Here is a 27,110-nt window from a genome sequence, read left to right on the forward strand (position 1 = left end):
CCAGCAGCCGCGACGCGCACCCTTGCTCCTGGGCCCCCATAGCATCGCCATCGGTGTTCATGAAACCTATCACCACTTGCAAATGGTTACTCCCAAGTGCAGTATGAAGTCCTGGAGGCCTGAGACTGACTGCGAGGGTCAGTTTAAAGAGTGCAGATTGCTCCCTCCCGCGGAGGGATCCGGGAGGCTGTGATGGGGCCACAGCACGTGTGGTCGCGCTGCCCGCTCCAGGGAGCTTCCCGCTCAGGTCCGCTGACGCGCAGCACCTGCGTCCTCGTTCCTGCTGGGTTCCTGCCGAGTCACAGCCGGTTCCGCGGGCAAAAGGTGGAGATGCCGGGGATTGAACCCGGGGCCTCATACATGCAAAGCATGCGCTCTACCACTGAGCTACATCCCCTGCCCTCGGTGGTGGGGGGAGGAGGGCAGAAAGTCACAGCTTTTCTCCGCTTGCACAAATTCCAAATGCTCGGCGTCCTCATGGGTTCGAGCAGGTCTTTCCGCGCCCCGTCAGGGCCCACGGATCGGGCGCGACAGCCGCAAAGGCCGGGTCTGGGGCAGGCAGGTGCGACAGGAAGAGGACGCAGCATCTATAGGGACCGACGTGGAGGAGGCCGGGCAGAGCTCGTCCTCGTTAGTATAGTGGTGAGTATCCCCGCCTGTCACGCGGGAGACCGGGGTTCGATTCCCCGACGGGGAGAGTGCGCGTTTGTTTTAAATGCTTCGTGAAACATTCACGCGAGGACGGGCACCTCGCAGCTGTGCCTGCAAACGTGGAAATTACGGCGCTTCCGGAACACCACCCCCGCCCCCCAGGGTGCACTGAGCGAAGGAGGCGGGGCGCTGGACGGGGGGCGACTGTGTAGAGCTTTTGTCGTGGGCCGAGCCGCATCCGTCCGCGCCCTGCGGGGAGGCGGCTTCGGACAGAGGCGGCAACACCGGCCGGTGTCACTTGCCCGAGTCGCGTAAAGCACAGTCCACGCGCTCCGGACACCGGTCACCTCCGGGCCTCAGGACGCGGGGAGGTGGCTCCGCGACGTGACGTTCTCTTCTCCCCGGGCGGTGCCATGTTATCCCTCCCTCCCTCCTCTCTTTTCCTCGTGTTCCCGTCCCCGTTTTCTTGCCACTCTCGCTTCCCTGTGTTTCCTTCCGCTCTTTCTGATTCCATTTGCAGCGCAATGACACGCTTAATCGTTCTCGAAGAACCACCGGGCGTTCATCAGGAGCGGCAGTAGGGGGTCCCCGGCGGACCCCGCTCGCTCCGCGCCCGACGGAGTTCAGGACGCGCGCCTGCGGTGCGCGCGTTTCGCTGAGCTGAAGGCACTTGCAGGGCCGCGAATGCAGGGGGGTGCTTCCCGCGCACTCCCCTCGCCTGCAAGGGGACATCCTCGGAAGGCGCTCAGCGGGCACGCCTCCCCTCCCCGGGGATGGCTGGCTGGTCGCAGGGCGGGAGACGAGGCGCGGACGACACCCCCAGACGAACTCTGTCGCAAACGGTCACACTTCCCACATGCTATCAGAAGAAAATGCAAACCCTCCGCCTTCGAGGCCGGCGAGATCGGGCCTCTGCACGCGGTCGGTCCGGCCGCACCTCCTCGCCCCGCCCCCGCCCCCCGCCCCCTGCCCCTCTTCCCCGCTGGCTCTCGGTCCCTTCCTTTGCATCAGCCGCCCCTTCTGTCTGAGAGCCTTTCCTGGGGTCTCCACACCGCTGGCTCCTCCTCCTACAGGTCTTCTCAGCTCCCCACTTCTCCCACTGCCGCACCCCCGTATTTCATGCCATCACTACGGCTTATTTGTGGGTGAGCCAGGTGCTGGGCAAACACTCGTGCCAAGACTTCACACCGTGGAGCATTCCCCCCCCCCCATCACCCGTTCCCCAAAGGGAAGGGGGGCAGGGAGCGCCGCGCCTGGGTGCCGACGCGTGGGTTTCCTCGTGCCCTGAAGCTGGGCAGGTGTGATGGCCGTGCTTGGAGGCCGGACGGGAGGCGCTCACTGTCCCAAGGAGAGCCGCGTTCAGGCCCGGGCGTCATCCGTGGGCCTCGGAATGGTCCGCGTCCCTGCCACGCTTGTGCTTGAGAAGGCGGAGCTCTGAGCCAGGTAGGATTCATCCATTCGTTCGTCCGTTTATTAATTCAACAGGTATTTGTTAAGCACTGTCCCAGGCCCGGAGGAATACGGCAGTGACGCCGACAGATGGCTTCCTTGCTTCTGCGTTTGTCGTCCTAGCTACGGGGACAGAGAGTGGACAAGGAAAACCATCCCTAAGCTAACAATAAACAGTCAGGGGCTGGGGTCGTGTTGCAAGTCGTGATCAGGGAAAGCTTCTCGGAGGCGGTGGCCTTGAAGGGCGCGAAGGGGCATCGCACGCAGGTGCGGGGCGAGCCTGGCAGGAGCGGGTGCCGGTTGATCTTAGTCCCCGGGCCCCGATCTTCGGGCGGATGACTCAGGGCCGGTAAGCAAAGTAGGAGTGAACGAGGGGGTGACGCTAACAGCCGCCGAAATAGCTCAGTTGGGAGAGCGTTAGACTGAAGATCTAAAGGTCCCTGGTTCGATCCCGGGTTTCGGCAGCTCTCCTTTTTTTTTTTTCCAAGCCGCGGCGGCCGGGGGGGTGTGTAAATAAGTAAATGGAGGAGGTGATTTTTTTCCCCCAAGTAGTAAAAGGGTTTTTCTTTCTTTCTTTAAAAAAGCTCAGAGCGGTATCGACCGGGAGCTGCGCCCCATCTGCGGAAATCCATCAAGGGCAAGTGTTTCCTTGACTCTATTTCTGGTATTTGATTAATCTGTTACATGTTTGTTGTTTGCTCGTTAATTTTTGATTTCTGTTTATTAACGTCTGCTCTCTGAACGCTCGCCGCTAAATCAAGAACCGAGCGGGAAACGGCCCCTTCAAAATGGAATGAAGTGGGACTTCTCGTTCTTTACTTAGTATTGTAGGAAAAGATAAATCGGGTGCATCTTCGGGCTCTGTTCATGGCTTAAATACCTGAAAACGGAGGCTCTCAGAGAGACTTCCGCAGGGCCGAGAGGTGGAGATGCCGGGGGTTGAACCCGCGGCTTCATACATGCAAAGCATGCGCTCTACCACTGAGCTACACCCGCCCCCCCTCGGGGCCCGCGGGGGCTGGAAGTGGCGCCTTTTCTCCCCTTGCGCGTCTCTTCCTTTCTAGGGCTTCAGCGCCTCCATAGATCCCAGCAGGTCGCTCCGCGCCGCAGCGACGCCGGCCGCCCCGGCCCTGAGCCCCCAAGGCCCGCTGGGGGCCAGGAGAGCCCGGTTTCCATATGGATGAATTCGGAGGGGCCTTCGCAGAGCTCGTCCTCGTTAGTATAGTGGTGAGTATCCCCGCCTGTCACGCGGGAGACCGGGGTTCGATTCCCCGACGGGGAGGCGTTGCACTTTTATTTTTTTTTTTTCTGTCGTTTCTCTGTATTTCATCTCTTGAATAGATCCAATTCTTTTTTCTTCTTCTTTTAATTCCATTTTGTACAAATCGAATTCTTTGACTTTCATGGACGTTTCTTTTTTCTGGAAGAGTAGACCTGACAGGCCAGCGACATTTGTTGGGGGACTGTCTATGACTGCTTAGTCCCACCCATATGTTTTAGCTTCCCAGTGTCACATGGCTGCAAGGTAGAAAACACTTTCTCCCATTTCCCGCAGGCCCACAGCGCTACTGTAAAGTGTTTGCTTTATTTACTGGTTTCCCGGCACAAAACTATCAACTTCTAAGGCCAAAAATCGCTTACTCTCTCCAAACATTCCATCTCTCCGTCTCGCTGGGGCTGAGAGCTGGCCCTCAGAAAGTGTGTCCAGATTTGAGACAGGCGGTTAGGGGGACCCTGAACTGAAAGGCTGCTGCTGCTGCACCCCTGCACAGCACGGCCCTCCCATTTCTTGGAGGGCCAATAAAAACTACTCTCTGCACTTCCTTCTCTTTGTGATTCTTTCATGGCCTGCGGCACCGACCTCCCTAACATGTTGGTGGCCCGCATGGGGACGGTCTCTAGTTCTCCCTCTCCACCGGCCTCCTGAGACTTGCGACAAGGGGAGCAGTGGGCAGCGGAAGCTCAGCTCGGGCTGACCCCCCCCAACCCTGTCTCTGAGGTTTGGAGAGAGGGTTCTAATCCTTCTCCGGTCTCTCCGGATCCTGTGGGAGCCTCCTCTTCACCCGTCTTCACGGCCCGCGGTCCACGAGCCTCTCGGAATCTCAGGATGAAACATCCTTCCAAAAGTGGTAGCTATCCCCTCCTCTCGTCGTGAACCCCGGTACTGGGTCTATCACTTTCACAGGATTTCAGCTGGGAGGGCCGCCTCCAGCTGTCTCACTGCTGTTCCATCTGTGCTCAGGGCCCAGGGACACCTGGCTCTGAGGCAGAACCTCGTCTGGGTCTGCTCTTGGGCTCCAGGAGCTCAGATCTGGTCGCAGACCTCTAGGTCGTTGAGTTGGGGACACCCTTTTCAAACCCGCCCTCCCCGGCCTTGTGTGGTCTCGTCCCTGACATCTCCTTTCTTTTTAAAATGGGCAATAATCAACCCTGCCCAGGGACTCCCCACTGGGCTGTACCTTGAAGGTTCCGGGCCTTACTGACCTCAGTCGGGCCAAAGCGCTTGATGTGCTGTTGCGATATGGTCTGGCCCCAACACAAACTGGGGGACCAGGAAGCCTGGCCCATGAACGGATCTCTTAACTGTGATACTACCCTTCAACGCGGCCTTCGCTGTCACCGTCCCAATCCCTTCCTTAGGTTTCATTCTCGAGAAGATGAGACAAGACCTTAACCTCCAGCGAGGATTCCAGGCCTCTTTCTCCTGACGCTGTCTCTTTGTCCAAATCTGCCTCACTCTGCCCCGCCGCCGCCCCCATTTGTTTTCCAGCTTAGCAGCCCTCCAGTCCCAGCAGGGGTCACGCTGTTCCTTAGCTGCCTCTCCCCAAGTCCTGCGTTCACTCCTGTTTGGAATTAGGTTTGACTCCACTGTGCCCACGGTAAGTAAAAACAAGGGCCCAAAGAGGAATAAAATCTCACCCCACTCTATATTCTCCTCCAGGAGAGCCGGGAGCTGCTAAATCCTGGGAAAAATTGAGCCTGCCTCTCAGTGCGGAGAAAAAAGTGGCATTTTAAACTCAAGTCGCTTTTCCGCCCTGGCGCCTGATGAAACCAAAGTCCTTCTAGAAGAAGCTTGCGCCCTGGCTGGTGTGGCTCAGTGGATTGAGCGCTACAAACAGAAAGGCCACCAGTTCGATTCCCAGGCAGGGCACGTGCCTGGGTTGCAGGCCAGGTCCCCACACATTGATGCTTCTCTCCCTCTCTCCCTCCCTTCCCATCTCTCTAAAAAGAAACAAGTAAATAAATAAAAACAGAGGAGGGAATAAAAGGACAAAGTCAATGTGCCATTTGCTATTGGGGCACCCTTTGCCGAGCAGGCCTGTGACTTCCTTAAGCATGTCTGCCATTTTACCCTTCTGAGCTTTTGTTCCCAGGACTGGACGTTACTGGAAAGCAAGAGCAGAATGTGACTAATGCTCCCTCCAGCCACAGAGGACAACACTGGGACACACAACAGCAACCCCCACCCCTTTCTTAGTCCAATTATAATCCAATAAAAACTCAAAGCCTCTACCCCTCAGTGCTGGTGTCTCTCTCCACACCATACCCCTCTCCTTTCTTGGAGCGTGAATAGAAACTTTACTCTCTAAAGAATAAACAAATAAAAAATAAATAAACTGGAAGGTTTTCCAGTCTTAACTCAGTTGCAGACTCAGCTTCCTGGATATAGGTCTCATCCTTCTCAGTCTCTTATTCTTTCATTTCTTTGTTTATTTTTCCACATTCATCCCACAAATATTTACTGAGTACTTATTATGTGCCAGGTGCTGTTGTAGGCACTTGGGCTACAGCAAGAAACAAGACAGACAAGACCTTGCCCTCTTGAGCTAACCAGCTAGGGAGCGGCACAGACAAACAGGCTTCAAGCGTGACGAATGCTACGAAGAAAAACAAAACACATCAGAGGGGAGCGATCGGGAATGTGTGAGAGTCACAGGCCCCTTGGGAGAGGTGCCAGGAAGGAAGGCCTTTCTGAAGACCTGGACAATAAGGAAGAGGAAACCGTGAGATCTGGGGAATGGCTTCAGACAGCGGGAGTGGCAGGTGCAAAGGCCCTGCGGTGCTGAGGAAGCTGATGTGCCTGAGGAATAGCAGGGAAGCAGGTGTGGCTGGGGTGCCCTGAGGAGGAAGGAGAGGAGGAGGGAGGATCAGCAGAGGCCAGATCACAGAGAACCTTAAAGGGCAGACTGAGTGTTTTATGCAGGAGGAACCATAATTGAGTTTGTTTCGAGCACAATGATCTGGCAGGAGAGCAAGCAGGGGCACCTGCTGAAGGAATACAACCCCCTCAGCTCCCCCAAGCCATGTCAAAAGTACAGCCGTCTATGGCAGTATCCTTCTGTTCTGGGCAAGGTCTCTCTTGGCTGCCCCCCTGAGCTGGAGGCCTGAGGCCTGGGGATGGCTTACACAGGAGCCCCCTCCCGCACCTGACCCCACGCCCTCTCGTTCTGCCGTTTCACCTGAGCGCTGCCAGCAAAGCCGCAGTTCACACCTGGGGGGATATGGGACGCCCAGCCCTGCACTCACATTCATGCAACAACAGCATTGATGATGATAACCCTGTCTCAGAGCCCGGACCTTGCACCAGGCATCGTCCGGGCCCTTCTCTGCGTCATTTGTTCAGTGGGCACGACCGCCCTGGGAAGTCGGTGCCGGGAAGGCCTCCGTTTCACAGAGGAGGCCCCGAGAGGAGCGGCCATAGAATCATCGCGGCTGCTCGTGGAGGCCTTCCGCTGTGACATTTCAGGCACCAGCAGGCTGTGAGGGAGCTGACCGGGGACCAAGGAGGCCAGATAATCTCGGGGGTGTTCTCCCCATCATAGTAAGTGACTATTTCCTGCCCGGAAAATCTCAAGCACTCCTGAGAGGAGGGGTAGCTGCAGTTTTCTGCCCTCTCCTTGCCCCTTACCCATTTCTTCTCCGAGTGGCACCTTGATGACCAGAAAGACACCACACATTGTGACTTCTGTCCCCTGGTGTGCTGCATGCATAAGCACCCCGGAAGGGAGACAGGCTCGTTGTCAGCCAACGGGGGGCTCCTTTCACTGCGCTATTACAGATTCCTTCCCCGGAGTTTAAGCCATGATTCTAGGAGTGGGATCAATTTCTTTTTAGTTTGCTTATTTAAAAACTTTATTTTTATTTATTTGTTTTCAGAGAGAAAAGAGGGGAGAAAGAGAGGGAGAGAAACATAAATGTGTGGTTGCCTCTCCCGCGCCCCCAGCTGGGGGCCTGGCCTGCGATTGGAGACCTTTTGGTTCACAGGCCAGTGCTCAACCCACTGAGCACACCAGTCAGGGCTCGTCTGCTTATCTTCACATTTAGAAAAGTTCCTTCGGGCGGAAAAAATAATCCTCCAGCAGATGTGCAGACCTTAAGGTCACTAAAGGTAGGAATGGCTTTAAAAGACAGGAAACCAGAGATTTCTGGGTAGAGGGGCAATCGGGCAACGCCCTTCTTTATTGGACAGAAAGTCTTCCATTTTCCTTCCCTTCTTCTGTTTGTGAGAAGCGACACTCGGGACTAGGTCTGTTCCCAACAGTTGGCGGTTACCGGTGGGGACGGGTCAGCCGTCCGGCGCGGAAGGGGACCACCGCCGGCGGTGAGCCGTGCTCCAAGGTCGCACACCTGAAGTTTATATAATGTCATTAACCAGCGCTACCTCAATAAACGTCATTTAAAAAAATTCACTCCGGAACCTCCACCAAAAACAAGAAACAGAAGCAATGGGGGCGGGGGGGACAACTGTCACAGAAAAACAATTAAAACAAAAAAAGAATAGGTCAGCTTCCCTTTCGTTCCTCGGTGCCAGTATTAGCCAGGAGTATTCGTTGCAAGGTTATAAACAGCAGGCCTATTTGACCAAGGGACGTGGATAAATGACCCCTGGAGAAGGACAACTGCGTGGGGACTGACTGTGGGAGCTGGGGGTGGGGAGGGACGTGGCAGTGACAGGCAGTGGGGAAATTGGGACAACTAACAATAAAAAAATAAATTAAAAAATAATCTATTAATAAAAAAACAGGCCTATCTGGGAAAAACAAATGATTTATTTTGGTTTGCTTTTTCTAAACCTTAATACCCATTTAAATACGCGAAGTTTATTTAGAAAAAAAGCAATTTTAAGATTAGAGTCTAGCAGAGAATTTCAAAAAACAAGAGAGCTAGAGCAGGGGATGTAGCTCAGTGGTAGAGCGCATGCTTTGCATGTATGAGGCCCCGGGTTCGATCCCCGGCATCTCCACGGTGTTTTTATGTTCTTGTTCTTCATCATTAAAGCACCGTGAATGCAATTATAACAGGTGCAGCCCCTCTGGTCACTACACGGAGGTGGGATTTCAGCAATAGGCATGATCTGCTCTTCCCGAAGCCTTTGACGTTCCCAATGCACTTTTGCTAGAAGAGGCAAATGGGGAAGTTTGCAGGAAAACGTCCAGGAGCCCAAACCAGACGTGATGACTGAAACCACAGCAAGCTGAGCAGAATGATCCACTTGGGGCGTTACTGCCCGGTTCCCGGCACTGGGGTTTCAGGGAAAAGCCTGGAGGGGCGCCGCCTCCTGCCCCGCCCCCCGTCGGAGGCCGAGTGTGTAAGTCCAAGGTTTCAAGCCTGTGCCTGCCCGCCCTTCCTGCTGCAGAACGACCCTTTCCAGGGGGAGCCACCCAAAAGGAAACCAGCCTCCAGCATTCCCAGCAGGTGGGGTCCGTTCCCAGCTTCATCAGCAACAGGCCGAGAAAGGAGGAAAGGAGGAAAGGGAGGGAGGAAGACGGGCCCGTACTGCTGACATCTGTACACTGTATTTTATCACTGAAAATAAAAGCTATATTTTATTGAAAGAAGGGGCCCTGGTGCACCCCGTGGGTTCAGGTCTTTATCTGCAGTAATAACGGATCCTCACCCATGGGTCTTGTCTCATTTGACTCCCCCTCATGTTTTAAATCACAAAAACACCTCATCTTAGGTCTGGAGAGGCTCTTGGCAAAGCCTTCATTTTCCAGACGGAACTGAACTTCCTGGAGTGACTCACCAGCTGGGAGGTGGAGCATCGCGCACAGTTCCTGTTTGTCACAAGCTGAGCTTCTGTGAAGGTTACTTCACAGAAAGAAAAAGCTGAAGTTACTTCTAAAATATGAGGCCTAACGCAACACTAATGATATGCTTCTGTTTTACTTGTGTCTTATAGTTATTTCTAATAGCACAATGACAAGGAAAAAATACCATAAGGAAAAGGACATATGAGGCTTGTGTTGGGAAAGCGAGCTTCCCAGAAAAGCTGTTGTGAATCTTCAAGAAAAAAATTTTTTTAACAATGACATTGTATTTTATGTTTAAAACAAAGCCCATTCTATGAGCTACCTGGAGTCGTCAAATTCCTAGAGACAAAGTACAATGGAGGCTGCGGCGGAGGGCTGGGAAGATGGGCCGGCAGAGACTTGTTTAATTAATGGGCGGAGAGTTTCCGTTTTGCAAGATGGGAACAGTTCTGGAGCTGTGTCGTGTGGCAGTGGCGGCGGCAGAGCAAGGTGACCCGTGACGGGTGGCAGAAGACGCCGCCCCCAAACAGCCGGCTTTGGTATTATTTTGAGCTGAAGGCGCTTGGAAAACAGCAAATGCAGGGAGAGTCTTTCATCGACTTCCCTTACGTGCCTAAGGACAGATCCTGCCAAGGGAGCTGGGTGGCCACGGACCCACACCCTCCTGCGTCTCACCACCCAGGGAAGTCTGATTCTGTCACAGGAGGGAGACTAGAGTGGACACCACGCTTTGCCACTGACTGTCCTATCCCCCATCTATTCTGTTCTCCCATTTGTCTTTCCTAAAAATTATTGACTCTCTCCTAAGAGGCCTATGTCCCTCTCCCCCTTTCCCCATGGTATTTAAGCCTAAAATCTAAAGCCACCGCGTTGAGTTACTCATTTCCCCCAGGGTCGCTCCCAAGGGTGCATGAAGCAGGACGTGTTGATACACTTCCGGGTGTTTTCCCCTCTCGCTCCTCTGCCATCCCAAGGGTCCTCTGCCATCCCAAGGGTCTCTAAGAAATCAGAAAGGCCAAGGATCTTTCCCCCCCTACAGTACACTTAGCGCTCCTGAGCTGGGCAGTTAAAAACGGTTAAGATGGTCAAGTTCGTTTTGTACATTTTTGCCACAATTTTTTTTTTAAAGCCCGAATAAGTTAGGGGGTGAAATGGGTTGTTTTGAAGCTGGGGCAGTTTGTGTTCCGCCTGGCGATGCCAACACACACTGTAAACAGGAAAAGCACAGAGTCCCTCGGGCTGCGGCGCTGTTTTTCCCCGAAGCCGAGAGGCTGCAGGTGCCCTTGACTACCTTTGAAGGTTATGTAACCGATGACAAAGCAAGGCGGCCCTTTCCGCGCCAGCTCCCCAGGGGAAAACGTGGCCGGTCATTGTGTTCTCGGACATTCTCCCCACCTGGGTTCAGTCCCACACGAGGTTGACCTTCAGGGGAAGCAGATCCTCTGCGGGGGGGCGGGGGGAGGGGGGGAGCAGACAAATGGGAACCCGCCCAGCCTCGGCCTCACAGCGCCCCCACCCCCAGCCCCAACACCAGGCCCTTTGTGAGCTCAGCACATCACGTGCTCCGTCTGCCCGCCAATCCCGCCGTGTTGCTGGGCCTCTGTCACTCTTCCATTGGTGGCAGCGCTGAAGCAATTTCTGCTGGGGCGCCTGCAAAAAACCGGTCTGGGAGGAAGGGACTGAAAATGGATCCGATGACTCATCCTGCTTCTGGCACCTTCTAGCACATTGCATTCTAGGTCAGGGAATTGTAGGGTTAGGAGCATGACCTGACACCTGATTCCTGAGACCCAGTGGGACACTGAGACTTCGGGAACCCGTCTCAGCAAGTAGAAAAGCAGTTGCCACAATGGCAACAAGAATCCTCTGTAGCCCAGGGTTTCTGAGCCTCGGCGTTACTGACATTTGGGGCCAGGTAATTGTGTGGTGGGGGGCCGTCCTCTTTTAGGGTGTTTAGCAGCATCCCTGGCCTCTACCACCAGCTGCCAATAGCACCAGACTTCATGCCACCCCTCCTCCCACCCAGTTGCGACAACTAAACTAGTATCTCCAGACACTGCCAGATGTCCACCCAGGGGCCACATCACGCCTGGTTGAGAACCTCTGTTCTAGAGAAACATCAGCCACCCTGAAACAGGCAGAATAAAATGTTCCCCAAAATTGCTCCATTGAGTCAAGTCCTGCCAGAACTGGCAGTAGGAATAAATAGCTATAAATCAACGGTCCAGGAATTACCCTGGCTTCTTTTAAGATTGTTTTTCAGATCTAAAGCCAAGCCACAAACCCTAGAGACAAACTCAACACTTGCTTGGGAAGGTCCCTTCCTGCATCCCATAATAAGTCTTGCACAATCCCAGAATGCCTTGCTTTCTGACGCTACCCAGGACCCCAGCGAGCCAACCTACACCCTGATTGGTTAACCCCAGCACCTTCTGTGTTCCCAAGGAACAGATCGCCCCTAAGCCTCACATTCGGGGTGCAGAACCCGAGGCCCTCCGCACTGTCCTTGCCTTCTGCAGAGCCTCCCTAAACCTGCTTTTGCTTTTACCTGGCCTGAACCGAAATCACCGGCAACAACGCCCCTTTGGGGAGGGCATTTTCTCTTCTTACCCCGGTGCCCTTGGACAAATGCTTATGTCTATCGACTGGAACAAAACACAAGGTCGGGCTTAAGGTTCGGGGAACGCAGGGGTGTTTCACAGTGTCTCTTCTCCCGGGCTCACACGCGTGCAGTCCTCTCTTCGGTGGTAACGCGGGGCACACGGCTCCCCCCCCCGCCCCCCGCTCCGAGCCCGACCCCTTCCCCCTCCGCCCCGCGCTCCCCGAAGCTAGGGCCGGGTGTGCTCCGTGCCTTTGGACTGAAACCGGCGGCCTGGCGGCCCGTGACTCAGCCCGTAAACGCCAGGGGTCACAAGGCTCCCCGCGGACCGGCGGCCGAAGCAAACGGGGCGGCGTCTGCGGCTCGGCCGGGTCACCCCACCAGGAGGCTCAGCTCTGTGTCCCTCTGAAAGCCTCCTCCCGAAACTCGGGGAGGGAGGCCCTTGCGAAGGGTCCCCGCGTTCTGTCCGTCCGACACCTCCTTCCGGAAGCGCAGGAAGAAACGATCGTCCCCGAGACCCGTGGGGGAGCCGCCGGGGCCTACCCGCCGACGTGGGACACGGCGCTGGGTGGGCGGTATCTTCCCAGCGACTCTGGCGCTCTGGGGAGAACGCGGACCCAGCAGAGGGCGAGCCCCACGCAAACAGCTCAGACGCGGTGCGCACACGGCCGTGCCGCAGTTACCCGGGGCAACGGCTCTGTTTCGGGGGGACCCACACACTAGGGGCCGCGGCCTTTCCGCCACGGCGCGTGTCCGGACCCCGTGGGGACGGGCCCGAGGGCGGTCACGTGCTGGGTGTCCTCTTGGGCTTTTTCGTTTTTCTGGAAACGTCTTAGCCGGGCGGAGACGGAAACACCCCCTCCCTTCCCAGGGTTTAGAAACGGGATTTTTCTAGAAGAGTCCAGAAGGCACAGGGGCTTCCGGGAGGCTCGGGGCGCGAGGAGGGCCGTTCCCGGGACACGCAGAAACCTCGTAACGAAGGGCCCACGCGCCGATGTTTGCACGCCGAGGCCGTGACACGGAGCGACAGGCCTCGGGCTGGTGCCCTGTTTGCGTTGTCGCCCGCATGGAGTTCGCCTGTCGAGTTAAAATTCACGTTTGAGACGTTACACACATTAAAAAAGACTCAAGAGTCAACCAGTGTCTTTCAAAACCTCAGGCTGAAATAGGTGCCATTTCGCTCTTAAGAAACAAAACCAAAAAGCCCCCTCAGGCTTAAGTGCGTTCGATCTCTGAGTCCGGCGACACGTCCACTCCGAGCCCCGCCGGCGGCACCCCGAGGCGGGCCGCGCCGACCCCGCGGGGGGGGGGGGGGACAGTCTAGAAGGTTCCCGGCCTGTCAGCCTGCGGGTCCCGTCGGCCCCTTTCTTTTCAAAACTCAGCACGGACTCGCCAGCAGCGCGTCTCCCAGGGACACTGATGTGTCGCTCGTTTGCTGAGGGACCCCCGCCCGCCAGGGCCCCGCGCCGAGATCTGCCGAGTCACCCGCCTTGTCCCGGTGCCCGCGCGGAGGGGGATGGGCACGGCCGAGGCTCCGGGGCTGGAGGTGGGGCCCTCGACACGGACCTCCGGGTAAAGGGACGTTTAGGGACACAAACACAGCATCATCTTAGATGTGACCCCACAGTAAAGACCCCTCCGTGTCGCGCGGGGCAGGCGGGCGCCCTTGACGGGAGCTCGACCGCGTCTCTGTGCGCGAGGCTCCGGCCCTGAGCCCTGCCCGCCGGCGCTGCGCCCCGAGAACGGAGGGGGCCGTTGGGGCTGCGGGGAGGGGGCCTCGGGGCCGTGAGGTCGCGCCGCGCGTCCCCCCCGCCCGCCGCCGGCGCCCGCGGACTCCGCGCCGGGTTTTCGCGCCCGCCCCGCCCCCACCCCCGCGCCCGCCCCGCCCCCACCCCCGCGCCCGCCCCGCCCCCCGAGTCGAGCGCCGGCCACGTCGGCAGCCGCAGCGCGCAGCGGCCGCGCTGATCCCTCCGCCCCGCGTGGAGACCCCCGGCCACGCGAGAGAGCGGCCCACTCGCCGTGAGATTTGGCCCGGAATTCCCGCTTCCGCAGGAGAACGTTTCGGGGCGGGAGCATTTACAGAACGGTGAGGGGCTGACTGGCGGTCTCCCCCGACCGCGGAGGCGCCGGGAAAGTAGTCCCTTCTCGGCGTTTCCGCGGAGGGATCTGCGGGCGCGGCGCGGCCGGCCGCTATATAAGCCGGCGCCGGACAGGGCGCGGCCAATCGCTCGCCGGCCGGGATCGCTCGCGGTTGCTCTGTGCGCGTCTGTACCACCGTCGCTTGGTGAGGCGGGGCGGGGCGCGGGCCGGGGGCTGCGGGGCCCGCTGCTTCGGGGGCGCGGGAGGCAGTGTGGTCTGCCGCGGGCGAAGGGCAGCCGCGGCTTGTAGTCGCTCGGCTCCCGGGAGCCGGGAGGCCCCGGGTGGGGGGAGGGCGGCCGCAAGATGGCGGCGGGTTCCGGTCCCGCTCCGCCGCGGCCTGCCGGGCGGCGGCCTGAGAGGCCAGAGGACGCGGGGGGCTGCGGGGGGCGGAGAAACATCGGGGGGGGGGCTCCACGGCCTTGGCGGCGGGCGAGCGCGGTCGGAGGCCTGCGCCGGGCGGTGTCGGGGGAGTAACGGGAGGTGTGCGGCGGCCTCACCGGCCCGGAATGTCGGTTTGTCGGCGCCGTGAGGGGCGCGCGCCGGGCCGCCCGTGACGTCACCGTTGCGTGGGGCGCAGGCGAGGGTGGGGCCGCCCGCCGGCGCGCGCGCGGTCACGGGGTGCGGGGTCGGCGGCGCGGCAGGGAGGCGCCCGCGGTTCCCTGGTCCCGTCTCCCCGCCCTTGGTCGGGAGCGCCCGACGCTGGGGCTCTGACCGGGTCGAGGTGGCGGTTTCTCCTCCTGAGGCGCTGGGGGCAAGTCCGGGTTTTCCTTCAGGAGTTTATTTTTAGAGCGGGGGGGGGGGGGCGGCCTCGCGCGCGCCCGGCGCTGGGAGTGGCCCCGGCGGCACTGAGCGCACTGAGCCGCCCCAGCCGGGCTGCCGGGGTTTCTGCTGGTTTTGCTCTTAAGTGACTTGGGGTGACGTTGGTTGGCAGCACCAAGTAGCTCTCAGGGGCGTAGACCTGTACGTGCGCTGTGTGGTGGGCACGTTGTCGTCTTATTATTCCGATGGAGACGGACATTTTTAAAAAAACGTTTCGTTTTTAGACGGGGGGAGGGGGAGGCGGAGAAACGTGAGACGCGGAAGGAAACAGCTGTCGGTCGCCTCCGAGCGCCCCCTGCAGCCCGGGCCTCGGCCCTGACCGGGGATCAGGTCTGACCTCTGCTCTCGGAGCCGCACCCGCCACGGCCTAGTGACTTAAAAAAAAAAAAACTTGTTTATTTTTAGAGAGGGGAAAGGAGAAAGGGGGGGGGAACATCACTGTGTGGCTGCCTCTCACTCGCGCCCCCAACTGGGGACCTGACGTGCAACCGAGTCATGCGCCCTGACTGGGAATCGAACCAGCGACACTTGGCTCGCAGGCCAACGCTCAATCCACTGAGCCACAGGAATCGGGGTGCCTAAAGTGACTTCATTTCTAGCACTAGGAATGTGTTGACATGTGACTTGATTGTTGAACTGTTGGGTTTGTTTCATCTTTTCTAACAGACAATGCAGATCTTTGTGAAGACCTTGACTGGCAAGACCATCACTCTAGAGGTCGAGCCCAGTGACACCATCGAGAATGTCAAGGCCAAGATCCAAGACAAGGAGGGCATCCCCCCTGACCAGCAGAGGCTGATCTTTGCCGGGAAGCAGCTGGAAGATGGGCGCACCCTGTCCGACTACAACATCCAGAAGGAGTCCACCCTGCACCTGGTCCTGCGCCTCAGAGGTGGGATGCAGATCTTCGTGAAGACCTTGACTGGCAAGACCATCACCCTAGAGGTCGAGCCCAGTGACACCATCGAGAATGTCAAGGCCAAGATCCAAGACAAGGAGGGCATCCCCCCTGACCAGCAGAGGCTGATCTTTGCCGGGAAGCAGCTGGAAGATGGGCGCACCCTGTCCGACTACAACATCCAGAAGGAGTCCACCCTGCACCTGGTCCTGCGCCTCAGAGGTGGGATGCAGATCTTCGTGAAGACCTTGACCGGCAAGACCATCACCCTAGAGGTCGAGCCCAGTGACACCATCGAGAATGTCAAGGCCAAGATCCAAGACAAGGAGGGCATCCCCCCTGACCAGCAGAGGCTGATCTTTGCCGGGAAGCAGCTGGAAGATGGGCGCACCCTGTCCGACTACAACATCCAGAAAGAGTCCACCCTGCACCTGGTCCTGCGCCTCAGAGGTGGGATGCAGATCTTCGTGAAGACCTTGACCGGCAAGACCATCACCCTAGAGGTCGAGCCCAGTGACACCATCGAGAATGTCAAGGCCAAGATCCAAGACAAGGAGGGCATCCCCCCTGACCAGCAGAGGCTGATCTTTGCCGGGAAGCAGCTGGAAGATGGGCGCACCCTGTCCGACTACAACATCCAGAAGGAGTCCACCCTGCACCTGGTCCTGCGCCTCAGAGGTGGGATGCAGATCTTCGTGAAGACCTTGACTGGCAAGACCATCACCCTAGAGGTCGAGCCCAGTGACACCATCGAGAATGTCAAGGCCAAGATCCAAGACAAGGAGGGCATCCCCCCTGACCAGCAGAGGCTGATCTTTGCCGGGAAGCAGCTGGAAGATGGTCGCACCCTGTCCGACTACAACATCCAGAAAGAGTCCACCCTGCACCTGGTCCTGCGCTTGAGGGGAGGGTTCTAAGTTTCCCCTTTCAAGCTTTCAACGCAGTTAATTGCACTTTCAATAAAGTTGTTGCATTCCCAAATGGTGTGTTTTTTCCCCTCCACCCCTTACAAGTGTTAAGAAAGGTTCTTTTTAGGGGTGAGGTTGGAGGGATGGAAGTTTTAAGTAACATGATTGTGGTCACAGGTAAGAAATGCTAGTATAAGGTGGCCTAAATTTAGAACTGCCTTGAGTGGGCAAGAAGAAATTTTTAAACAAATCTGAGTTTCCAGTTAGGATTTTCCATATGTACAGATCAACGTAGATTTATTAGTAAACAGACTTTAAAAATACTGAGTTTGGGCTTGGTATGAGGTACCCAGGAGTGGGAAAAGTTTCTGGAATACCAGCAAGGAGACTTTTTTTTTTTTTTTTTTAAGGGAGTGGTTTTAGGGAACATACAAGAGACTAAACTTTTAGGTAATAGCTTTCTAAAATTATAGTTGTATAGAAAATCAGCTCTATTTAAGAGGGATGATTTGTATTAAGGCTATTTGGGTGTTATACTAGTGGTTATTGGGAAAATGAAAGCTGATTGAAATACACTTGAAAGTGTCTTGGTCATGGGCAAAGAAGCTATTGCTCCTTCCTCTTCATTTGCAGAAGTTTATAATAGTGGCATTTACCCAATTATGATGTTGGTAAGAAATTCCCTGTGTCACAGCCAGGACCAAGGAGGAAATTGCAGGGGAACTGGCTTAAGAGTAGGCACCTGGAAATCAGACCTGTTAAAGGGCTTGGAGATCGTTTGCACCAGCCCCTTCTCTGCTGCCTTCCATGCAAGTTTAGGGCATCACTGTCACATGATGTAGAAGAAATTGTGTTCGCTAATTGGTAAAATGGTTGAAGTCAACAGATCTAAGTCCTAGTTTTTAGGGGTGATAACTAGGAAATGCCATTTGTGAAATCCACAAATTTTAAGTCTGCTTAAGTGCCTGCAATGTTAGTGGACCTGCAGCCATGTCCAGCAGTTGGCTGGGAGTTGTGTAATTTTAATGCCCATTAAGAATGAATGACCATAACGGAGTAAAGTGTCAGTCACTTGAATGCTTGCTGCAGGATGGGCATTACTGCAGAGTTCCTAGTGCTCAGTCCTTCAGGAGTTTGAGTACAAGAGATTCGGTGGTGGGGAACCATGGGGCTGGTCCGTCCCAAGACGGGCGAAGGCTGCGTTCCCCAGAGCTGTGAGGATTGGGGTTGGCGCACTGGAGCATTCGCCTCTAGAGCTGTGGGTGTTGCAGGAGTGGGGAGGCTCAAGTGAGCTCGCTGAACATTTGTCTCCTTGCACTGCGGCGCTCCTGTCAAGTGAGAGGGACTGGTAACCGCAAATGAGACGGACGTTAGAAACCGGATGCAGCCCGTACTGGTGTGGCTCAGTGGGTTGGGGGGTGTCCTGCAAACCAGTCTGGTCCCTGGTCAGAATGTGCCTGGGTTGCAGGCCTGGCCCGCAGTTGGGAACCTGTGAGAGGCAAGCACTCTCGTCCACACTTCCTCCCTGCGTGGGTGATACAGGCCGCCTCAAGGGGGAAGGCGCAGTGTCTTCTATGAGCCGGCCTTGGAACTCATCTCCAGCCCACAGCAGCCTACGGGTCACGCCGGCCAGCAGGGTCACCGCGGGTGGAGGCGATGTGCACGCCAGGGGTCGTCTCAGGGGTGCATGTTTCCCCCCTGACCTGCAGTTTTGCTCTGTGATTTCAGGGACCAGCAGTCAACCTTGGCCCAAAAGTATTGAATGGAAAATTCCAGAAATCAACCATTCATAAGGTTTTAAAAATGGATTTTAGAGAAGGGGAGAGAGAGAAAGGGAAAACATCGATTTGTTGTTTTACTCATTGGTGCGTCAATGGTTGCTTCTTGTAGGTGCCCTGACTGGGAATCGAACCCATAACCTTGGCACATAGGGGGTGGTCCTCTAACCAACTGAGCTACCTGGCCAGGGCAAGATTACTTATGTCCACAGATCTTTGCCCATGTGTACATGTATATCTGAAAGATAAACTTGCTAGGTCAAAGGGCACATGCATTTTAAATTGAGAAAGGCTTAGACGAATCCCTCTCCAAAGAGGTGACCCAGATTTACACTTCTGCCCAACATTGGTCAACAAACCTGTCTCCCTGCACCCTCGCCAGCACGCGGGCCTCTCAGACTTCTGTCTGCTCATCTGCTAGGTGAATAATGGCAGCTGATAATAGTTTTAATTCGGGGAAACTTAACTTTTTAGCACAGTATGGGCCTCATTTCACTTGACAAAATCACTTTCAACGTGAAAAACATCTCTCGAAGCTTTTAGTCTGTCACCAGGGGACTTTGACCTCCAGCAAGGCGTCTCTTGTCGATGCTGGTTGCCTCATCCGTCTCTGCGGGGAGCTGTCCCCTGCTAATTATTAATCAGCTCTGGTGGCTGCGGAGGGGAAGGCACACTGGACAGAGTGCCCGAGGCTCTGATGAAAGGTGAGCGTGTCCCCTCTTCCAGAAAATGAAAGGATGTGCCTCACAGGACACTTAGTGATCAGGTACAGCTTGGCCCTCCTGGGCAGGGGCAGGCTGACAGGAGCGGACGCACAGGGCTGGTGACTTGGCCGACCTGTGTGGCATTGACGATTGTGGCACAGCACGCTCACAGCGGCGCCATTCCAGTAGCCGAAAGATGGAAATCCCCCCCTTGATAGACAGATGGGTAAACAAAATGTGGCCTCTCCCCACAGCGGGCCACGAGTCAGCCACAGAAAGGCAGCCCTGATGCAGGCTGTCGTGGCGGAACCTTGAGGATGTCCTGCTGAGTGAACGTCCTCACACAGGACACAGACTGCATGACCCCACTGATACGTGCTTTGTAGGGGAGTCGAAGTCACAGAGAACGTAGGGCGGCGGGAGTACCGGGGACTCGGTGTTCCACGGGGACAGTTTGGTTGGGAAGATGTGAAAGTTCTGGAGCCGTGGTGGCGATGGCTGCCCAACAGTGCACGTGATGCCACCGAGCCGTGTGCTTGGAAAGCAGTTTAAGAGCTACATGCACAGTGACAAGTCCAAGATAGAGCACCAGTGAGCGACCCGGAGCACAGGTCCTCCGCCACGCTCCGGGGTGGGGGGGCTGGTGAGTGGTTAGACAACCAGGCGGAGACCCCATGTCTCGAACCCCGTATTATCTCAGCTGGACACAGAGCATCTTGGCACCCCAGCCCCTCCAAGGCCACCCAAAGGCTTCGCCAGCCACCAGGGGGCGTGAGGGTCACAGAAAGGGGAGCAGGGACAGCCTCTCCTTCCTCCCTCCCTCCTCCCATCTGTTCCGCCCTTCCTCCATTTCACCCTTCTCTCCCTTTAAAAAAAAAGGATTTTACTTATTTTTTAGAGAGGGGAAGGGAGGGAGAAAGAGAGGGAGAGAAACATCCACGTGTGGGTGCCTCTCCCAGGCCCACAACGGGACCTGGCCTGCAACCCGGGCCTCGCAGGTTGGCGCTCAGTCCACTGAGCCACACCAGCCAGGGCTAGACTGCAGTTTTTAGAGCAGTGTTTGGTTCACAGAAAAGTTGAGGGGAAGGTACAGAAGTCCCATATATGCCCTGCCCCCACACACGGCCACACCACTGTTAGCGTCCCCCACCTGAGTGGTAGCCTTTCTTTTTTATATATGGGGTACGATTCATGTAGCAGAAACGTCTCCATTTTGACTATGGTAAAGTGTGCTATTCAGGGGCATTGGGCACATTCACAGCGTTGTGCGACCTCCACCTCTGTCTAGTTCCGGGACGTTGTCATTGTCCCTGAAGGAGGCCCCAGACCCATTAATCAGCCACTCCCCAGTCCCCATGTCTCCCACCCCTTGGCAGCCGCTAATCTTTCTGTCTCTATGGGTTTGCCCACTGTGGACATTTCGTATTAATTGGGTCACACAACATGTGGCCTTGTGTCTGGCATCGCTCACGCAACGTCATGTTCTCACCGTCGTCCACCTTGGAGCCGGTGTCAGGGCTTCGTTCCTGTTCTCGGCTGAGCCGCGTCCCATTGTGAGGATGGAGCACATTTGCTTTATCTTTCGTCTGGTGGTGGACCCCTGGGCTGTTTCCCAAACGGTGAATCTGTGTCGTGTGTGTGTTCACCGTTGTGAATAGAGCTGCTGTTTCTGTACATGTGTGTGTGCGTGCCTGTGTGCAGTCCTCTCGGGTGTCTGTCTAAGAGCAGAACTGCTGGGTTGGTTGCTAACTCTTTGTACCTACCAGACTGGCTTCTCCTCCTTCCTTCCTGGTGCTGATGAGCAAACTCGATTTAAAAGGCTTTCAGCTCATATCTGAAACCCCTCCACCCTCTGCAAAGCCCCCAGGGATTCCCTGAACACTGTCACCTGATTCCTGCCCCTCCCCGTGTAAAGCCCCCAATGGCTTCTGCTCTGTGCAAGCAGATGAAAGTCAACGTCCTCGCTCAGCCCGCGAGACCCTGTAGGATCAGGTCCTGCCCATCCTCACCTCATCTCCTACTTCCGCCCAAGCCCACAGTCCGGGTCTGTGTCAGAGAGACTTCTGGGACTTCTCCTTCTGTGGGACCCTTGCTGCTGTTCCTGTAACTAATCTCAAGTGCGTGCAAACCTCCTGATGTCTGCGCCTTCTGTTTCCTCTGCCTGCACTGACACCCTAGTCTTTGAGTGACAGGCTCCCCTGCCATTCCGGGCTTAGTTGAACCGTCGGGCCTCCCCTGGCTTCCTGACCGAAAGTGGCCATTGGGTCACTCCTGACCCCACCGCCCTGTTTTGTCACCAGCTAGCACCTTGTGCTGTTTACTCATCAGCGTTTACTTTCTGTCTGCCTCCCGCTGCTCTTCCAAAGCAGGGAGGGCTCTGCCTTCCATTGCTGTGGCCTCATGCCCAGGACACAGCCGGACAGGAGCAGGTGCTCCGTAAACATTTGGGAAAACAAAGGGGAAATGAGTCAGAATAATTTCCTTCTATCTTGGGGAGACAGTTCTTCTGCAATGCTGAGTCTTATTACTTTCCTTCTTCATTTCAAATAATTCTGTAGTATTTCTGGGGATAGAAGGAATGGATTGGGTAGGGGTATAGTTCAGTCTCCACGTGTGTCTGTAATACTTCTTAGAAACAAGCAGGGACGCAAGAGGCCACGTGTTGCATGATTCCATTGATGTGAAATGTCCAGGAATCTATCGAGACGGAAAGCAAGTTGGTGGTGGCCAGGGCCTGGGACTGGAGTGGGCAGCAGCGTTAATGGGCACAGGGTTTCATTCTGGGGGGACAAAGCTGTTCTGGAACTAGAGACGGTGGTTGCACAACACTGTGAGCGGCCTGAACGCCCCTGACCCGCCCAGGGCGAAACGGTTCCTTTGTGCTACGGCCCTCAGTTCGGGGAAAGAACTACGCCGTCGCCAAGACGTACATGCTGCGTGAGTCCACTTACGTGAGGTGTGTAAAGCCGTCAGACTCACAGAGCCAGGAGGAGCAGTGGGGCTGCCAGGCCCGGGGAAGGCGGGGTCGGGGATTGTTGTGCAGTGGGGACGGAGTTTCACTTCTGCAGGACGCAGGAGCCCTGCGGAGCTGTTGCGCAACAATGTGAACGCGAGAAACACTCCTGGACAGTTTGCTTACCCGCGGGTAAGGCGGTGAACGTCCCTGCTTTTTATTTTACTGCAAGGGAAAAAAATGTTAAGTATTAAAAAGCAACGAGCAGAAGCAAAGCTGTCATCGTAACGAGGTTTGTTAGAGCTGGACGCTCAGTCCATGCTGTTCATTTTATTATCCTCTGTCGTTTCACGACTATTGGAAATATTCCTCCATCAGGAAGGTGTTCTGAAAGGGGCTCCTTAGGGTACGTGGGCACAAACCGATGATCTAAAATTGCTTTTTTAAAAATTTTTATGGATTGATTTTAGGGAGAGAGGAGGTTTGTTGCTCCACTTGCTGATGCGCTCACTGGCTGCTGCTGGTACGTGCCCTGACCGGGGATCGAACCTGCAACCTTGGCGTATCAGGACGACGCTCTAACCAACTGAGCGACCCGGCCAGGGCCTAGAACTGTTTTCAGCTTTTATGCAAATCTTGAAAGGACTTTAAAAGCAGCGAAGAGGCCTTAATGATCTTAAGCGTACCCAATATAGATGTGATTTTAAAAACTGGACGGTACCGTTTGGTTGCCTACTGCTGCTCACTGCGTCACTCCATTCGTAGTGGGGATGACAACGCAATTATTATCTTTACCGCGCATGGGTCTGGGGGTGACTGGGCTCAGCAAGGCAGGTTTTGGGTCCTTCGTGGGTTTGGGGTCAGACAGGGCTGGGGAATCAAGGAGGCTCCCTCACTCCCACGTCGGGAAGCTGGAGCTGGCTGTGGCTGGGCCCTCGGCGGACACTGTTGCCAGAACACGACACACAGCCCCTTCCCATAGCCTGGGGGTCCCCCTAGCGCGGCGGCTGGGTTCCGAGGGCGAGCATGCCCCCAGAGCCAGGTGGACGCTGCGTCGCTCCCGTGGGCGTTCCCATCCCGGACCGCTCATTCTGTGCCTCAGAAGCAGGTGGAGCTACAGGTGCACCTGCAAGGTCGTGTTGCCCAAAAGAGCCCGGTTGTCTTCCAATCCTCTTCCCTCTCCGCTCGCTCTGGGAGGCGGACAGTGAGCCAGCTGAGACCCGGGGGGCCACAGAACAGGAGGCAGCCCCACATTCAAGGGCAAGAGGATCTGGGTCCACGTTTGGGTTTTGCTTTTTGTTTTTTTTAAGAAGTGGTTAAAAACACATAACATCAAATGCCCTGTCTTAGGCATTTCGAAGTGCGCAGTTCAGCAGCATTAAGGGCACGTGATTGTTGGGCACCAGATCTCCCGGACTTCCTCATCTTGCCAAACTAAGACTCATTAAACTCCAGCTCAGGTTTATGGGGGCCTGGTCTTGCCTTGAAGGATGATTTCTTCTTTTCTTTCTTTTTTGACTTTTAAAACTCTAACTCAACAGGTCCATCTGCGTGACCCTTTGTTACGAAAGATGACCCCTGGAAGGAGAAAGCACCTTCTCTGACCGGGCCCCGAGCTGCTGTTCTGCAGGACTGTGCACTCATGTTCTGTTTCGATTAGGAACTCAGTTCCTCTCGTTAGTCCTTTGCTGGGCAAAACTCTAATTTCTGTTCTTTATTTTGCAGAAATTACAAATAATGTGGAAGGTGGCAACCGGAAGAAAACAAAACTGCTGCCTCCTCCTAAGACTCTTTTTCAGTCTCAAATCGGTGCCCACGGACTGTCAGCCCTGGTGAGAGGGAGGCTTGGGGTGGGGGCGTCGGGGCAGATTCTGGGTGTTCCCCGGTTACTACTCAATCCCTTTTCTTTTCAGTTTAGAGCTCCCAAAGTTCCAGCAGGCATAGGGCCACCCCGTTAGAGATGATGTCTCCAGGCTGCCGTGGAGCTCGGTGGGCCCTCCAGGCTGGGTTCTGGCCCACAGCATAGAAATGGAGGTGAGGAGCCTCCGCCTAGGCCACACTGTTAACAAGGGAGCTGCTTGTCCACGCCTCTCCCTTTTCTGCTCCCTCTGAGCTGGGATGTGGACAAGGGGCTGGTGAGACCGACCAGACCCTGGGTGGGTGCTGGAGTGTCAAGACAGCAGGAGGCTGGGTCCCGGAATGACTGTGTGGAGCTGAATCCCCTACCTGTCCTGGGCCACTAGCCACCTCTGGACTGTTAGGTCCAGGAAAATAAAAAATTTAAAGACCCTGATTTCCCTCAAAATGTAAGAGAAATATATTTATAATTTGTTAGAGCCACTGTATTTTGGAGTTTCTTTGTTATAGCAGCTTAACTCAAACCCTGACATAGGGGGCTTTCTCCTTTTTAGAGAACTTGTGTGTTTTTGAACAGTGTTCTTTTTGCTCTTTTATTGAATTTATTAGGGTGACGTTGGCAGATAACCTTATAGAGTTCCTGGGTGTACATCCCCATGTATCCCCACTATGCCCTCGAACAGTTTTTTTTTTTTTAACCGAAGTAGGAATTTTGCAAGAAAAAAAAATTGTGGCTCTTCATTGACCCTTGTGTGCCAGCCTCCTGGGGTGGGTGAACGAAAGTGGTCCTCAGGCCTCAGTGAGCGCGGAGATGAGCCAGAGGGTGGCGTGACACTGCAGAGTTCTTGAGGTCTCCACCCAAACCCACTCGCTCGATCTTCGGCCCTGGCTATAAATATTAATTTTACATATAATGGAAGAAAAGACTCAATTTACACTAGCAACCAGAACGATAAAACATTTAGTGGCAAACGTCTCAGGGAATGTGGAGAATAGCAACGTGGAAGTGTTGAAATTCTGTTTGATATAAAAGGAGGCTCAGATGAATGACAAGACAATCTTTGTCCTTAGGGAGGACAGATCAGTTTTGGAAGGGTGTCAGAGTTCCCAAAGTCAGCCAGAAATCAACGCAATTCTGGTGAAAAAAATAGCAGGAAATTTGGGGGAATTTGAGAAAATGCTGAGGAGTTACATTTTAAAAAAGAATACATAAACATTTCCAGGAAAATTCTGAAAATAAAGAGCAGTGAGGGAGGCCCTGGCCGGTGTGGCTCCGTCGGTTGGAGTGTCGTCCTGTAACTAAAGGGTGTGGGTTTGATCCCCTGTCCGGGTGTGTACAGGAGGCGACCGGCTGATGTTTCTCTCACGTCAATGTTTCTCTCTCTCCTTTCCTCTCCCTTCCTCTCTCCCTTCTTCTCTCTCTAAAGCAATGAAAAAAAAAAGTCCTCAGGTGAGGATTAAAAAAAAAAAAAAAAAAGAACAGTGAGGGAAGACTAGCTTTTGCAAGTGTCATAATGAAGGATAAAGGTGGTGTATCAGCTACGGTTTGCCTTAGAGAAGGAGAGAGAAATCCAGAAAGAGGCCAAAGTATCTGGAGAAACCGGGATGTGAAAGACAGTTACTTCATACAGTGGGGAAAGAATTGGAACTACATTGGGTCTGGATAACTGGATTTCTTTTTCTCTTTTTAAAAGATTTTATTTATTTACTTTTAGAGAGAGGGGAAGGGAGGGAGGGAAACATCCATGTGCAAGAGAGACATTGATCAGTTGCCTCTCCCACGCCCCCAACCGGGGACCTGGCCCGCAACCCAGGCCTGTGCCCCGACTGGGAACCAAACCTACCACCTTCTGGTTCGTGGGCCAGAGCTCAATCCGTTGAGCCACACCAGCCAGGGCGGATTTCTTTTTGATTCCATAGCTGAAAACTAGTTAGTTCCAAGTAGAGCAGAGATTGAAAAATAAAAGAACACCTACAAAATACTGGAAGAGAATGTAGGCGAAAAGGAATTCTTAGTCTGGGAGGCTTTTCTGAATATAACACGATACTAAGAAGTCAAAGAAAAAGTAAATCTGACCACAAGAAAGATCAAAGTTCATCTTTTGCAAAATATCAAAAGCAAAACCCAATTGGAAAATATATCTCTCTGCAACCCGTATGCGGGGCATAGAATGGGTGTCCTTCAGGTGCAGAGAACACTAACAAACCAGGCAGCAGCAGACACAGCCACGGGAGACCAAGGAGAAGGCCACGGAGAGGACGTGCCAACGGCCCATCATAGATGAAAAGTGTGCTGTCTCCTTGATGACGAAAAGAAGTGTGAAGCGAAGCTACAAGCAGTTTCCACCTGTCCGTTCTGCAAAGTTAAGTTTGAACCTGAAACCTACAGAATTTTATTAACCAGCGTCACCCTCAATAAACTCACTTTAAAAAAAAAGATGCTTCTAGATGGAGAGAGACGGCGCTACGGTTCCGGGGGCCGTGAGCCGTCCGTCAGAGGCGGCTGCAGCTTCCGTGAGCCTTCAGAAGCACCACCGGCGCCCACACACGCTGTAAGTGCGTACGGGCCTTCAAAACCCACCGGGGTCCAGTGCGCCCGCTGCGTGAGAGGCTCGCTCTGTCCTCACCCCTACTTTGGAGGGGAAACCCTTTCTCTTCTTTTCAGCACCTGCGTAGGAGGAGCGTTCGTTCCGTATTCTGGAAAATGTTCAGGAATCATGAAACGTCTGGAAGTTATCAGGCCACTATAAAGATGGACTCAAAACCCATCATCTGTAATAACGTCATTGGCTTCGTTTGTTTTTAAATTGGGGCTTTCTATTTCGTATCAGGTCAACGAGTAAATGGCTGTTTCAAAGTGGTGACGTTGCAATAAAACCGTTTCTCTCTCCCCTGCGCTCCCCTGCCCCAAACAGTTTGATCCCACCCCCAGCTGCACAGGATCGGGGAAGGCAAACTTGCCCGTGTTGCAGTTGGGAGGATAGATAATGCTCTTTTGGGACAGTGTCTTGGAAAAGCATCCTTTGGGTCCGGGGGGCTCAGCGCCCTAGAACTGCAGCTGGTGTCCGTGGTGGCCCGGCCAGCACCCCACCCCCACCCCCCACCGGCAGAACCCTGTCTTCTCCACGAATATCTGTGAGGCCCGCCCAGCACAGTGGAAGAGGGGCCTCCGACAAGCCCCTGGAATGAGACTTTAAATGGAGACTCAATGGTGAGTAGGAACTCGTCAAAAGGAGGCAGACTCAGCGGCAGAGGCCTTCCAGGCAGAGGGAACAGCCTGTGCGAAGGCTTAGGCTGGGGGAGTGGCTGCCACAGGGGCGT

At 55.0% G+C, this 27,110-nt stretch overlaps 1 protein-coding gene, 2 long non-coding RNA genes and 5 other non-coding genes across 8 annotated transcripts; 7 read left to right on the forward strand and 1 right to left on the reverse strand.

The window, feature by feature from the left end:
- Nucleotides 1–325: 325 nt before the first annotated feature.
- TRNAA-UGC (transfer RNA alanine (anticodon UGC)) lies at nt 326–397 on the reverse strand. The gene has a single exon. It is a non-coding gene; the product is annotated as a tRNA-Ala (tRNA).
- A 228-nt stretch (nt 398–625) lies between these two features.
- TRNAD-GUC (transfer RNA aspartic acid (anticodon GUC)) lies at nt 626–697 on the forward strand. Its single transcript has one exon. It is a non-coding gene; the product is annotated as a tRNA-Asp (tRNA).
- Nucleotides 698–1,642: 945 nt separating this feature from the next.
- Nucleotides 1,643–3,290, forward strand: LOC149996714 (uncharacterized). The gene is made up of 3 exons (XR_016514031.1): nt 1,643–1,796; nt 1,942–2,094; nt 2,685–3,290. It is a non-coding gene; the product is annotated as an uncharacterized LOC149996714 (long non-coding RNA).
- TRNAF-GAA (transfer RNA phenylalanine (anticodon GAA)) lies at nt 2,492–2,564 on the forward strand. The gene has a single exon. It is a non-coding gene; the product is annotated as a tRNA-Phe (tRNA).
- Nucleotides 3,291–3,310: 20 nt separating the features above from the next.
- On the forward strand, nt 3,311–3,382 carry TRNAD-GUC (transfer RNA aspartic acid (anticodon GUC)). The gene has a single exon. It is a non-coding gene; the product is annotated as a tRNA-Asp (tRNA).
- Nucleotides 3,383–8,272: 4,890 nt separating this feature from the next.
- TRNAA-UGC (transfer RNA alanine (anticodon UGC)) lies at nt 8,273–8,344 on the forward strand. Its single transcript has one exon. It is a non-coding gene; the product is annotated as a tRNA-Ala (tRNA).
- A 5,603-nt stretch (nt 8,345–13,947) lies between these two features.
- Nucleotides 13,948–16,570, forward strand: UBC (ubiquitin C). Its single transcript, XM_090290520.1, has 2 exons — nt 13,948–14,017; nt 15,358–16,570. The coding sequence occupies exon 2, from the start codon at nt 15,361–15,363 to the stop codon at nt 16,504–16,506; it is 1,146 nt and encodes a 381-aa protein (XP_090146646.1). The 5' UTR covers nt 13,948–14,017; nt 15,358–15,360; the 3' UTR covers nt 16,507–16,570.
- Nucleotides 16,571–18,919: 2,349 nt separating this feature from the next.
- Nucleotides 18,920–24,239, forward strand: LOC149996719 (uncharacterized). Its single transcript, XR_016513919.1, has 3 exons — nt 18,920–18,979; nt 23,658–23,764; nt 23,846–24,239. It is a non-coding gene; the product is annotated as an uncharacterized LOC149996719 (long non-coding RNA).
- The last annotated feature ends 2,871 nt before the right edge of the window (nt 24,240–27,110 follow it).

This window comes from Furipterus horrens, unplaced genomic scaffold (assembly GCF_987537825.1).
Source record: "Furipterus horrens unplaced genomic scaffold, mFurHor1.1.pri manual_scaffold_11, whole genome shotgun sequence".
In the NCBI taxonomy this organism is placed as follows: domain Eukaryota; kingdom Metazoa; phylum Chordata; class Mammalia; order Chiroptera; family Furipteridae; genus Furipterus; species Furipterus horrens.